The sequence below is a fragment of the Bombina bombina genome, chromosome 2 (assembly GCF_027579735.1).
Source record: "Bombina bombina isolate aBomBom1 chromosome 2, aBomBom1.pri, whole genome shotgun sequence".
Classification (NCBI taxonomy): domain Eukaryota; kingdom Metazoa; phylum Chordata; class Amphibia; order Anura; family Bombinatoridae; genus Bombina; species Bombina bombina.
In genome coordinates this window covers 1,413,372,802-1,413,387,994 of record NC_069500.1, presented here as the reverse complement: position 1 = coordinate 1,413,387,994, position 15,193 = coordinate 1,413,372,802, and the positions used below count along the sequence as shown (strand labels likewise).

General features: G+C 39.5%; 1 protein-coding gene across 1 annotated transcript in view; it reads left to right on the top strand.

Annotated features, from left to right (window-relative positions):
• The first annotated feature begins 7,315 nt into the window (after window positions 1-7,315).
• The window catches only part of RAB11FIP5 (RAB11 family interacting protein 5), a 355,500-nt gene continuing 347,622 nt past the window's right edge, over window positions 7,316-15,193 (top strand). The window contains exon 1 of the mRNA XM_053704358.1: window positions 7,316-7,930. Coding sequence (XP_053560333.1) covers window positions 7,575-7,930 — 356 coding nt within the window. The 5' untranslated portion in view covers window positions 7,316-7,574. The remainder of the gene's footprint in view (window positions 7,931-15,193) is intronic.

Below are 15,193 nucleotides of genomic sequence, written 5' to 3'. Positions count from 1 at the left end.
CGCCTCTGCAGATAGAACACGCTGTTGCATTTCAAAATAATTATGAGTCAGCAAGAAGCTCACAGTTCTTAAGACAAAACTTTTCAAAACTTGTTCATATTCATTTAACAGGTCCATCATATATTCCAATGCATTAAGACACCTCTGCATGTGGTATGGCCATAATCATCTGACCATGCTATTTTATCAGTCAAATGTAACAAATGTTTGGTGTCCTTTGAGAAATATAGAAATCTTTACTATAATTTTAGTAATAAAAAGGGAATCTTCAGCTTCAGGCTTGATGTAGCTACACAACGACTGATTTTGCCCCATCCCTGCATTTATTATGGCTATTTGCATATGTGTATTTTCGGCACAATATCATTATATAGGAAGCATCTATATTTGTTTTAATTAATAGAAGCTCTAAAGTTTTTGCCTGACTCTGTTTAAAAACCAGACCCTATTATGGCCCCTCATTTAAACTGGACATCTTTGAACTAGCAAATCACTATTAGCACTGGGGCCCTGGGTCAGTGATAGTGACAATGACAAAGATGCAGCTGTCATTACATCACACCAAGCAGCCGGACATTACATTTTCCTGCTCAGGTCGCCTTACTTAGCTGAGGCAAATAGCCTAAGGCATAGCTATGTTGTCACATTCCGTAACCTTCAATTCTTCAAAGCTCTGAATTCTGGGTCACATAACAGGTTTGTTCCAAAAAGTGTTACTTAAAAGGGACACAAGTCAAAAATTAAACTTTTATGATTCAGATAGTGCATACAATTTTAACAAACTTCCCAATTTACTTCCATTAACAAAATGTGCATAGGTCTTTTTATATTTATACTTTTTGAGTCACCAGCTCCTACTGAGCATGTGCAAGAATTCACATAATATAAGTATATGCATTTTGTGATTGGCTGATGGCTATCACATGATACAGGAGAGAAGCAGAATTAGACATAACTTTTAAATTTGTCAGAAAAAAATTCCACTACTTATTTGAAGTTCAGACAAGTGCTATTGCATTGTCTTTTTATCGCACACGTGTTATTTATAGAAATCTACTGTAATTACTAGTCCTTTAATTGTTCCCTAAAGGTAACCTACATCTGTGGTTTTTCCTGCATATGGACTTTACATTTTCCCACAGTTCTTTGCCTTCATGAATTCCTTAGAAGAAAAATCAATGATGATGTCTTTTTTGGGGCACTCATAATCCTACCCAGCTGGCTTTCCTTTGGGTACTAGGAAATAACCTCTTCCTTCATGGTGTGCATACATAAGCCTATATCCTTTATAAGCCAGTATTGATAAAGGTGCAGCATAGTGCCAAGCTCTGGTGTTATTAATAGCTGTGTTCATCATTCACCACCTGAGTCCCTAAATAAAATGTTGAGGCAGCTTCAATAGCAATAGATATTAACCAATCAGAAGAGTGGGTGAGTTACATTTTGACAATTCTGATTGGCTAACTAGAACTTCTTAGAGAAACTGGGACATATTAGTAGTTTTGGTCTGAAGTATTGAGCCAGAGCTCTCAGTTTGGCACAGTCTTGCAACCTATAGGATGATTGAGAATTTTACTGTGTACCATGATGGCTATATATGTCCATATCAGAGTAACAACATTGGGGTCTTGCTCTTGTTTAAATAAAGGGTCAGGCAGACTGAACTGTTCTCTCTTAAGTTATTTTGATATATGAGAACTTATTTATAAGCTTGAAGGCTCAGACACATAAGTTCAAACAAATACCTATGAATAGATATATATATATATATATTTTTTTTTTTTTTTTTAGGGGTCAATATAAAACACTTTAAAGATATAAACACACAGAAAAGAAAAATTACAGCTTTAAAAGGTAACGCAGATATGGCAGGATGAACTTGGACAGAATGCTGCATGCACCCTTTTTTTGCTAGAGTCCCGCCCTAGACCCCCGGCCGTTAGACCCAGGGAGGGAACCTACATCCACAACCAGATTCCATCATCCCAACAACCTCTGTATTAAAAAGTCAGCTCCCAGGGGCCCCCACGCACCCCAGTAAGCCCCTTCCGAAATTAAAAATTCAATAAAGTACATTCAATACAGTTGTACGGGCATTATGACAATTGCGTTACAGTGTTGGGTTTATCAAAACCTCATAATCGATTAGTTGAAGCTGGGAATGGTGTGCATGGCATGTCTAGTCAGAAAAAGTCCAGGAGCAGTTATCACCATTACTATTTACCATCAGTTGTAGCTGGGTTTTAATAACAAAGTAGCAGTGGAAAGTTTGTAATGTCCAGAAATTCTCGGTGCATGTTTCAATACAGGCTGCAATATTTATTATTATAACATTTAAAAAAAAAAAACGACAACATGTTCAGGTACATTACATGCACATCATTTATGCTCACATGCTACCTGTTAGGCTAAGCAGGCAGAGTTCAGTCTTTATCCCTCTCCGGTTTTTATCATTTCCTTCATGTTTTTATGGGAGATGTGAGTACAGGCAAATGTCCCTAAGGGAGCCGTGAGAGTTGTGTCCTCTTTGCGGTTGCATGTTAGCCCAGAAATTAAGTGCAGATGCGCCACGGCTCTGCTACAAGGATTGTGTTGGTCGGGTTGTTTCAGAAGTGAGTGCCAGAGGTGAATAGCACTGGCCAAAAAGCTGATGTATGGTATCTTGTGTTTGTGTCATGTCTCTATTCCAGATCAAAAGGAGCTAGAAGTTGGTGGATAGGATCGCCAACTTTAGGGAACTGGATATCTGACCTGTCGGCAGGTTGAAGGTGGCTTCCAGTTTTGTGAGAGCTTATTGCCAGATACGAACCAAAAGCTCCAATATCCTTCCGTTCTTCGGATAAATTCTGATGCATTATATATTATGTTGTTCAGTAAGCCATTAGGAGTTGTCAGGGTCGAGGCGTTTGATGTTACTAGCCAGTGATGGTGTCATTTTACCGGAGCGTTTCCAGCAGGTCAGCTGTCAGGCCGTGAGGCCAAGTTCGCAGCATCCTCCGGATAGTGCTGTATGGGTGAGGTCTTTACCGTTGCAGGTATGATTTTATCCATAAGTAAGAGGAGCTCCTGTTCAGATGGAGTATTATCAATTAGGGATTGGAATAATGCCTCTATCTTGGCAAAGCGATGATCCAGCCTATCTAACATTGTCAGTCGCCCCACGTGTTTGTGGTTATCATCGCCATTGTTGATAGTTGTGCGGATGGTTATTGCAAAATTTGTAGTAGTTGTAGTCTTGTTGAGGACCAATATTCTGGCGTGTGTGTTGTTGTCACCGCCAGCTATGGCTCATAAATATATATTTTATATAGATTTTACCTGAGTAACAGTAAGGCTGTATTTTTATTTCACATTTATATTTTAGATTGCAAATAAAGTATGTACAGTAATATGAAGAGAACAAATGGAATTCCTAGCCTGAAGAGCATTACAATCTAATTTACAGCAGAAAGGGATTTACAGATATATCACACTGACCCCAAACTCCCCAGACTAGTATACGTATACCCTGTGAGCTTGTGCACATACTCGGTAGGATCTTGTTCCCCAGAAAGTGTTTAATATAAAAATACTTGCTGCCAAAATATGATAACTGGAGGTAAAGTGTCTTAAAACTGCATGCTCAAGTCTATCTGAATCATAAAAGTTTATTTTGATTTGAGTGTCCCTTTAAGGGGAAAACAATTTTACAGTTATACTGTCCCTTTAACGGGCTCAATTTGTTAGGGACACACCATTTAAAGAGATGTTAAACAGTCCATATACTTTATAGAAATAATTGCAGTATTTATTATTCATCTATTTAAATGGATTTTACGTTTTATTTATTTTTCTCCCCTATATTTGTGCAGAGCCCTTTACGTCATGTCACAGCCCTACAAGGAGGAGGGGGGCCTCTGCAGGAAGGTTTATCTTAGCTTGATGTCATAAAACTTAAAGGGACACAAGATGCACATTTTTTTTCTTTCATGATTCAGATAGAGCATGACGTTTTAAGCAACTTTATAATTTACTCCTTATTATACATTTTTCTTCTTTCCCTTGCTACCTTTATTTGAAGAAAAAAAAACAGGAATGTAAACATAGGAGCCGCCCATTTTTGGTTCAGCACCTAGATAGCACTTGCTGATTGGTGGGCTACATTTTGCAACCAATCAGCAGGCGCTACCCAGGTTCTGAACCAAAAATGGTCCGTCTCCTATGTTTACATTCCTGTTTTTTTTTTTTCAAATAAAGATAGCAAGAGAATAAAAAAGAATTTATAATAGGAGTAAATTAGAAAGTTGCTTACAATTGTTGCTCTATCTGAATCATAAAAAAAAAAAGTAAACACCTTTGTAATTACAAGATATTTCTGTTGTGCTGCTCAGCCAAGTCTTAATGTTTTTAAAAAGTTTAAATGTTAAAAATTGTTTTTACTGCAGTTAATACTTCCATAACGAAACTCTACGAACCATTTGCCTTATTTGGAGAAGCCAATCAGGGCTTTAGCCAGCAGACTAGCATGCTGTTGAGGTTTATACTCTGTTTTGTAGTTGTTATCAAGAAAAAGCCAATTAGTGAAAATATGCAGTAGGGTTATAGCCTTGAGAAGTCAGCAGGTGCTCCTTCTTGCTCTAAATAATAGAAATTTCTCAATCCTCAGAGCTTAATTTCACAAAATAAAACTAATGCACATATATTGCAAAGTTTGTTTCATTATGCATAACTTAACATTTTATTTACAAATCTCAAGGTGGTTAACTGTAGACTAGATAACACGGAGTCAGACTTGCTCATGACCAGGTCTGTCCAAAATGTAACTTAAGTTTCAAAAGATGTCAGCTCCCATAATCACACTGGGTGCAGGGCTACACTGAAAGTGTCTAAGTGCTCATTAGTCAAGAAAACAAATAATGTATTTGCTGGTTTTTTACACAATCTGTTTCGTCTAGGTTTACTTTGATTTAACATGTTTTCCCACTGAAGAAACACTTTTAATATCCCTTTAAAGACCTTTATTATATCTATCTTATACTACTTATAATCAAAAATGCTTAGAATACGCAGCTGCTGACAGGCAAATATGAGTTGTGCCCTAGTGTGCCCCAAAGAGAAGCTCATAGATGGTGAGAATACACTTATTAGTGGCAGGGGTGTATTTTGGCCCCTAGGCAAACAAGGCACATGCCTAGGGCGACAGAGTGGGGGGGCAACACTTTTAGAGTCTCACTATACTAAAACCTGTGTGTGTGGAATGCCTAGGGCAGCATAAAACTGGCTATGTAGGTTTTATGAACTGTGTTCTGATGAAATATGCTACCTGTCGAAATGTGGTTACCAAGCTGTTCTCAAGGCTGGATTGGCCTACCAGTATACCAGGAGATTTCCCGGTGAGCTGCAGCAGCTGGGGCTGGAAAGCTACATTTTAAAGGGGTGATTAATGGATGCAATTGGTAACTAGGGTGCCTTTATAACAACAATCTGGCACTTTTTTTTAATACAAACTAATATAAAATTAATTTAGCAAAAAAATATAGGTGGAAGGAGTATCCCAGTAATCCCCTTTGAGAAAAATGGGTTCGTGAGCATTATACTGAGTCAAACGGACAATAGGGCTGGTCTCCAAATTTTACAGGGCTGCTTTTTATTCTTAGTCTGGCCTTGGCTGTTCAGCGCATACGTTGAATACATTTTGCCTCATACATAGGGTTGCCACCGCGGCCATGTTTTCCTGGACACTTATGTGTTACACATGCTGCAGGGTGTGCAGAGGGGAACACAAATTGTGCTGTCCAGTATCACTATTTGTGTGCTATTCATGTTACCCCTCTGTACACCCGTGCAACATGTGTAACTCATAAGTGACCAGGAAAACATGGCTGAGGTGGCAACCCTACTCATATGTCATCTTTGATTCATGCAAACTTCAAGATGGTCATATGACAACACATGCAACGCCCCTGTACAATCACAGCGCACCTGGGGAGACCTGCCCTATCGGTTTGCGCTACTGTAGCATTTTTTTGACAAGGGCAGCACAAATACACATGATGCCAGTCTTGGCAACCTTTGATTCTTCTAAATGTGCATAGATGTCACAAGTGCATTAAATTAGTATCATATTTCTCAACCTTCCCAGCAGCTTTCCACATCTGAACTAATGTCCTGGTTTTTAGGGACTACACCCATCCCTCCTGATCTGTAGCTCCAGCAGCCGAACACTGGTGGGGCACTGCCAATGTCCCTGTGCAGAGAGCCTACAGGAAATGAGGAATGCAGCATGGTGGGACTGTGCAGCAGCTCCCACATAAAACACTGGTGCACAAAGCATATCTAGATATGCTCCAAGTGCTCATGCAGGGAAAACATTTATTAAAACAGTGAAAAGGTTTCTGCCAATACAAGTTTTGGCAGAAATATTTTAATTTCCTCATCCACTGCCCTAAACAGGAGCCCATAAGGTTTTAACAATAAACAGAAAACTTTATTAAATCACGAGCTGAACAAAAGCTGCCCATTCTCCAGTCTGTGTCAAATACCAATTGTTTTTTTTCACACACCCCATCACAATTACATAGGAAGATGTTACTTTTCATTATTATTATTAATATGTTCACTGTGGAAAACCCTGTGCACCTCTCAGCTTTGGCAAAACAGCCCTGTACTGCAGCAGTGCTCGGGTTGCTGACTAAATAGTAGATAAGTTTTTTCCCATCCCTAGGAAAGGAAGGAGCCCAGGAGTGTGGAGGACAAGGGGAGGGGGACTGACGGTGTCACAACTTGCAGCTTCCCTTGCACAGCTGACCTACTGCAGCATGAGCCCGTCCCGCCCTCCTCCTCCTCATCCCTCCTCCTCTGCTGTAACAGAGCAGACACCACAAAGTTACTTGCAGCTCCGCATCTGCCTGCCCCCCTGCCTCATGGAGACCCCCTGAATGATAGCAGCTAATGGTGCCTCTCTATACAAGCACTGGATTCTGTATACAGTTCCCATCTTGGCCCCGGATTCCTCCTGCAGTCGGGATTGTGTGAAGCATGCTGGAGTGATCTGTGTTATTGTAGCAGCTGGCTCAGTGTTATTGACCAGCGCTTGTTTCTACAGATATTGGATTGCTGTATTTAATTACTCCGTCTTGCTGCTGCACGATTGTACAAATCAGGCTAATTGCATTCCAGGCCAATTGACTCTGAATTACTTGTGTAGTAGCTCTAGGTGTGGGGACTGCAGTAAGCTTAGCTGGATGTCTGCATTGGCACAGAGAGGGCTGGATCTGTATTTGGGGTCTCTGTTGTGGGTAATTTAGGTTCTAAGTAAACTTAGAATCTGTTCAGGGTTGGTATTACAGGACTGCATCCTACAGGGTTTATTGTGTAATTTATATTGGTTAAAATACAGTGACTTTTTAGCATAGATTAATAAGATATAATTGATATAATTGGCATCTGCATTGGCACTAGTTACTTCTTCTGTATGTCTAAGTAACAATATTGAGGTGTGGTATTGCTGCTGCTGCTGCATAGAACAGCCTTGTCCTAGCTTGTTTTAGTTAGATGTAAATCCTCTTTTGAGTACAGTACTCCCAGCCCCCTCAATGTATCTCCAGCCAGACCCCGACCTGGCTTGGTTTCCTACCCATGTCCAGATTACTGTACTACAAGCCCAAGGCCTTAGGGCCAAGGGAAAACATGGCACCAGTGATGCCTACACCTTGATCCAAATGGGCAGAGAGAAGTACAGCACCTCAGTGGTAGAGAAGAGCCCAGGTTCCCCGGAGTGGAAGGAGGAATGTTCCTTTGAATTGGCCCCTGGGGCCCTTGAAAGAGGGGAGAGCTGCGACCTCCAGCTGATAGTGATGCACCGTGCTCTCATTGGCATGGACCAGTTCCTGGGTCAAGTCAGCGTTCCGCTACATCAGGTGTACAGAGAGGGACGTTCCCAGAGGAACCAGTGAGTATGATTCTATTTAATATAGTTATACCTGTGCTTGGTTTATTGTATTCTGCTTCTAAACATGGACACACAGCCATAATTTACTACCTGTATGCTGTATAATTCAGACTGAATTCCTGACAACACACAACTACATACCCACAGGCTCTCTTCCAAAACTGAAACTAAATTCCATTGTGTCTGAAACAAAATATTTGTTAGAATCGCCTTTTACAAAATGTCTCTTCTATAAAATGCCGAAGACAACGATACTCCCAGCCAAACCAAAGGCCCACTAAAAGTTGGTGGAAAACACTGGGATTAGTGGTGAATTTGTGTTTTTCAAGAAAAGGATTTAAAAATAAACACATAAGTGTGCACCTTGCATTTCAAATGCCTCTTATTTTCAGTATATAGCAGGAAATTAATGAATGTTAGTCTCTTTAATCCAACTGGAAAGCCCCCCCCATCATACTGCTTTAAATTGTAGTGAAATTATTTCATCTAACATTCCTGCCCCAGTAGGGGGTATTATCTGCAGGGTGCTGTAGGAATATCACTTGATCATATTACACATGGCAACAGCTCTTGCTCACATGTGAGGCTTTTGTTTGGGGTCATTTTCCTGATCCTTTGAATCTCCCTCTCTTCTTCAGAACCAATAAAACTTATAGACCATTCTCTTCCCACTCTCGGTTATACTGCTGGGTATTGTAAAGTGTCTTAATATAAGGCTAGATCTGCCAGTGACTAGACCAAATCCCCTAGTAATAAGGAGGGACGCAGGATATGTGGCGCTGGGTCTAAACAATATTTGGTGTGGCAAAACACTAACTGCACAACTGTGGCTGCCACATTCTGCTTCCTATTCCTTTTCCATGTCTCTGTTCTTGCTCTGTGTAGAGCACTTGTTAAAAAGTCAGGGAGCTGGCAATCTGACAGGTAAGGTTGTGATAGTAATAAATGGGGGGGGGGGTAAATGACATCCCCTAGGGTTGCCAACTGTCTTCCACAAAAATACCAGAAAACCTGTAGGTGACTGGCATAGGTGGGGTCACACAATGTCCCCTTCGCAAAGCTCTATTTTAGCTATCACCATTGTTCCCATCATATACATATTTCACAGCTGATGGTATTATCCCTTTGGCTGCCAGTAACACACACAAGTTATTTTACCTAGTTGGCCGCCAGTAACGCACATAGTGATTTGACTCCCCTTTATTTTCCGCAAAGACAAGCAGAGCAGTGTTTTTACCCCCCCTCATGGTTACTAGTAAAAACCCACAGCAGAGACTTAAAGGGACACTAAACACAAATTTTTTATTTCGTGATTCAGATAGAGCATGCAACTTTCTAATTTACTCCTATTATCATTTTTTCTTCGTTCTCTTGATATCTTTATTTGAAAAAGGCATCTAAGCTTTTTTTTTTTTCTCTCAGAACTCTGGACAGCACTTTTATTGGTGGATGAATTTATCCACAATCAGCAAGGACAACCCAGGTTGTTCACCAAAAATTGGCCAGCATCTAAACTTACATTCTTGCATTTCAAATAAAGATACCAAGAGAATGAAGAAAATTTGATAATAGGAGTAAATTCGAAAGTTGCTTAAAATGTCATGCTCTATCTGAATCCCGAAAAGAAGAAAAAAAATTGGGTTCAGTGTCCCTTTAACTCCATTGGCTACACGTAATACACAGACCAGTGTGTTACAGCCACCTATTACTGACAAGACAGGTTTTTACTTTCCTCGACTGCCAGTATCACACAGAGTTGTGCAGTGCCACTTCTATTTCAGTCATATTTGTAGGCCATAAAAATAATAAGCTGCCCCCCAAGGGCCTAAAAAACATAACTAGTCGTGTGTGTCAGCAGGGGCCCAGAACTTTGTGGTCTCTCAGAATCATCACATCCCTTATTTTATCTTTCCTTTTACTTAAGGTTCCTGCTTGTTGTCTCTCTGTTCCGGGCCCACATTAAACTTTGGTGTCACTGAGGCTTCAGTCTATGACTCAAGCTTTTAGTTGAAGCCATTGAGTATTAAAAGGGACATAGGAACCCTAATATGATTGGTTGGAAATTAAAGGAACATTGTAATTAGTGCATGTCTCTTTTTTTTGCACTACTGACTGTAGATAACTATGTGTTTAACTCAAGTACCACTCATGAGCTGCTTGCTTTGCATTTTCAAGTAAGAAATGGCAGGGCACCCAATCAAGACCAGCAGTCGCATGGCCCATCAGTTTTGCTGGAATTTTATTCTGTTTGGGAGCTGCAAGGCTTGTTGCATCTGAGCCGGACTTTATTTATGTGTTTAACCCTTTAACGACACTGAAGTACTCTGTATGTTGTGTAGTCTGGTAATGCAGGAGGCATTTGGCAATAGTGTGGACTCGCTGCTGTCGGCGGGAGCTGCGAAATATAACGCCTTAATGTGAAAATGACAGCCAACGTACTGGGTAGCACATAGTTTGTAAAGGGGAATAAATACATGGTTAATGAATTAGAACAAATGCCCCTTTAAAGAGACAGTACACACCTTGTAATTATAAGATTTTTGCAGACTTGCAATAAGTTATCATACTATGTGAGTTTAAAAATGTTTGGAATGCAGTAACACCTTGTTTGCTGCAATTAATGTTTCAGTAACCGAACTGCACCAACCCCTTACCTTATTAGAAGCTGATTTAGACTTGTTACTGGACTACAGAAAGCAAAGTCATGGTCATTGTGTTGGCAAAATAACTATTGTTTTGTAGTTCCTTATCTGATCATCACTGAAGCCGGTCATGTACAGATATGTAGCAGGGTTAGGCTTCCAGTTGTCGGCATTGGGAAAACTTCATTTTCAGACATAAGTTACATAAAAAAGACATAAAAAGTGAGCAGCAATTAATAAAAGTATGTTACAAAGCTGTTTAAAGGCACATAAACCTTTTACATTCACTGCTAAAGCAAAGTGATTGTGGTACCACGAAGCCCACATACTTCCCACCAATAGGAAATCACATGCCAGGCTTCTTTACCCCAATAACTACATGTTGGGGAAGGTTATAGTCTTCAGAGTATTTCTAATTAATCTTCTTTTTTTCTTCTAAATCCAATAATTGTGAAAGCGTCGTTTTTGTCAGTAATTGCTGCAAATCATATGTTTATTGTGAGGCGTCCTAGGTCAGCTCCGGAGGTCGTGTGGTTTCAGAGGATGCGCTCAGCGTTGTTACTCAGCAGGAAAGTGCTGTTGTGTAAGAGGTTTCCACAGAAGCTTTTCATAAAGGGGTAGAAAGTTATAAAGGGGCATGTGTGCGTTTTGCATTGCATTTGTGCAATATTCTTCCATTAGCAAAAATGCTTCTAGTAAAAGTTTTATTATTGTTTTTCTGCAGCATACGCACATATGCTGTGAGGGCCTGTGCACCTTCTTAGTGAGTCAGCAGTGGCTTATATGACACAAATGATGCAATGCACATCTGTCTGAACAGGCGTATGAATACTTGTGCTCAGGCCCTCACAGGATATGTGCATATGCTGCAGAGAAACGCAGCTAGCTTTTTACTATGCCTCTAATTCACATTGAAGTGCACGCATGCACATTGCACTTATCCTTTTAACTGCAAGATGCAGATTTTGTGCTTTTATAAATGTGTAATCTGCTATGGGACGTTTTGTTATTGTTCCTTGATAAGTATATGTTTAACCCCCCCCCCCCCGGGGGTTAAAAACTGTTAAGCTTACACATATCTAAACAGGACACAACTTGTGATTGGTGGCTACATGACTATGTTGCTCCTGATTGGTCCACTGGCCGTGTCCCAACCAGAAGTGGAAATCTGTTGTGCCTGCTATTTTTTTATTATATTTATATTTTTGCATAAAAAAGGTTATATACAAATGATTTTCAAGCTAAACTTCCAAGAAGTGCATGTTTGTTACTGATAATTAAGTAAACACCTCTCACCATTTCCTGTAGTCTTTTTGGGACAGAGAGGTGAGGGCAGTAGTGGGTGTTGGGCCACTGGCCTTTTTAAAGGGACACTGAGCCCAAATTTTTTTCTTTTGTGATTAAGAAAGAGCATTCAATTTTAAGCAACTTTCTAATTTACTCATATTTATCAAATTTTCTTCATTCTCTTAGTATCTTTATTTGAAAAGCAAGAATGGAAGTTTAGAACAACCTGGGTTGTTCTGGCTGATTGGTGGATAAATTCACCTACCAATAAACAAGTGCTGTCCAGCGTACTGAACCAAAAATTGTCTGGTTCCTTAGCTTAGATGCCTTCTTTTTCAAATAAAGATAGCAAGAGAACGAAGAAAAATTAATAATAGGAGTAAATTAGAAAGTTGCATAAAATTGCTGCTCTATCTGAATCATGAAAGAAACAATTTGGGTTCAGTGTCCCTTTAAGGAAGAGGGTGCAATGAGAAAGGCAGGGGTAGTGTCAGTATATCCGGGGCAGAGCTGCTACGGTTCCTAAAAACCTTTGCCCTGGCTGGAGGAGTTGCTCCTTCCGAATCAGGGACGGTTGGGAGGTCTCTCCTGTTTAGTGGCTGAAAGGGACGATCCCCACAGAAAATGTTTTATTAGTCACAGAAATATCCATTAAAAAAACAAAGCACTTTGAAATGGGGTTAAACATAGTTACAAGGAAGGGACTTTCAGGCATTACCCTGTCTTTTTTTATCTTCGTGTAGTACTATGTAGTTGCTGTGTTACCTAAGGCTCGCTAGACTTCTAGACTGACTTTATTTTTAACTTGCAAAACCCCTGATGTTCTCTACTCTGCTCACATTCAGATAATTAAAATATTTCAAATAAAAACTGTTTCAATCAATATGTAGCATCCTTCCCTGGAAGCCGAGAGGTTAATCTTTGAAGCATTAGCCCAGAGGAATTTGACACACCCATTTGCTGGGCACTTTTTTAACATTGACTAAGAATTTGTTATAGGTCTATTACAGGAAAACTATTTTTTTTTATCTACAAACTAATATTAAAATATAAAATATCCCCCCCTTGTATTTTATATATTAAAGATGGATTTGGCGAGTTCTTTGTCCCGAGTTTTGTGTTAAAAATTAAAGCTGCAAAGTTTTGCTGAAGAAAAATACATTTTGGATAAAGCTTTTTTAATTTTTTTTTTATAGAAGTGTGGCAATGTTAGCTTGTTATTAAAGGAAATTTAACCCTATTTTTTTTTTTCTTTCATAATTCAAATACATTTAGCCACCAATCGGCAAGCGCTACCCAGGTGCTGAACCAAAAATTGGCCTGCTCCTAAGTTTACGTTCCTGCTTTTTCAAATAAAGGTCCCAAGAGAACAACGAAAAATTGAAAATAGGAGTAAATTGGAAAGTTGCTTAAAATTGAATGCTCTATCTGAATCATGAAAGCAAAAAAAGTGGTTTAGTATCCCTTTTAATAAAGATTTTAACTATGTATTTACTGTAAATATTTGACATTTGCTAATGCGAAAATGCTATGTTTGCGCAATGGGTGTTTTTTGTTTTTCAACAATTTTTTCCTGAAACAAAAAAGAATTGGGTTTCAAAACCCTTTAGGAATGGAATAGCGACAACCTGAGGTTCACAGTTTGCTTCTATATTAGCATTTTTGGCTTTATTTCCCAGAATCCTCTGACGTTATTTTCCCGGTAACACTGACCTGACTAAACCGGCATAAAGCTTAATCTTATTGTGGCCTGGGCAGGAGGGTAAATCTCTTGCTGAAAGATTTTGGAAATGCTTTTTAACTAGAATTAAAACAACAAACGTTCTATTTCTTCACAGCAGGACCTGCGCAGTTATACCCTGTAACGTTCTCTCTATGCCGTGTTTACATTCTGGCCGGCGCTATTTGAGCCATGTAGCAGGCAGTGTGAGGAAGCAGGGCCGTGTCTATTTTAGTCTGCTGTACAGTAGGATGCGGCACAGCTAGCTGGTACGCATCACTTACACAGCCTGAGCCAACACGCTCACAAGACAAGTTTCAGCTTACAAGCTGAGATCACATTAGTCTACTGAAACACGTTTATTTTTCTCTCACTCTTTATTACTACTGTGGGATGCGCCTAATGTTACAGATTTTCCACATATGTGATGACTTGAAAATTCCATAGGACTGTGTGTTACAAGAATATGTATTTATTTATTGCTAGGTTTTCTAAAAGCCATGCTGTATAAACTTTCTTTTAGTCATAATCTGAGATTTGTGCTACTTTTGCTTTTCGTCAGATACCCCTCTGAGGCTAGCAGCTGGATACTACCTGACTTAAATGGACAGGAAATCTTTTTTTTTTTTCTCTTCAGGATTTTGATAGAACACATCATTTTAAATACCTTTCCAATTTACTTATATTATCAAATTTGCTTCATTCTCTTGTTATCTTTTGAATGAACAGCATTGCACTACTGGCAGCTAGCTGAACACATCTAGTTAGCCAATCACAAGAGACAAATGTGTGCAGGCACCAATTAGCAGCTAGCTCCCACTAGTGTATGATACGTGTGTATTCTTTTTCAACAAGGGATACAAAGAGAACGAAGCACATTTGAAAATAGAAGTGAATTTAAAAGTGTCTTAAAATGACCGGCTCTATCTGAATCGTGCAAGTTTACTTATGACTTTCCTATCCTATCCTAGTTTAATGTTTGTGTCATTATGTAAAGGGACAATTTAGCTTGTCTCATCTGTTGTGCATTATTTATTGGCTAATTGAATGTTGCTACCCTGAATAAGCCAATGCCTTCTTGCCAGGCTTGCAGAGGTTTCCACCAATAGTGGTGCAGGAGTTGTCCTTCCTAACCATTGATCACACAACTGATACTGCTGTATTTGTTTCTGTTCCAAAGTAAAAGGATTTGAAACACTTTTTTTTTTTCTTTAACCCTTTCATGACCGGGTTAAAAAGACAAATTGAAATCGTGCAAAAGATTTCGAGATTTCAATTATGGGATCGGGTTTTCAATTATGGGATCGACGCTAGGAACGCCCTCCAGACCGCAATCAAATCCTGCGAGCCTAGTAGGCTTCAGAACAGCCATTTGCGATGACGTTGTATTCCGTCATAACGGCTTTAAAGCCCAGTGCCGTTGTGACGGAATATAACGCCATTAAAAGGTTAATGATTCAAATAGAGCATACCATTTTCCAATGTATTTCTTTTATTTGCTTCATTCTCTTTGTATCCTTTGTTAAAGGAGCAACAATGTACTACAGGGAGCTGAACACATTTTGAGTCAGTTACAAGAAGCATATATGTGCAGCTAGCTCTCAGTAGTGCATT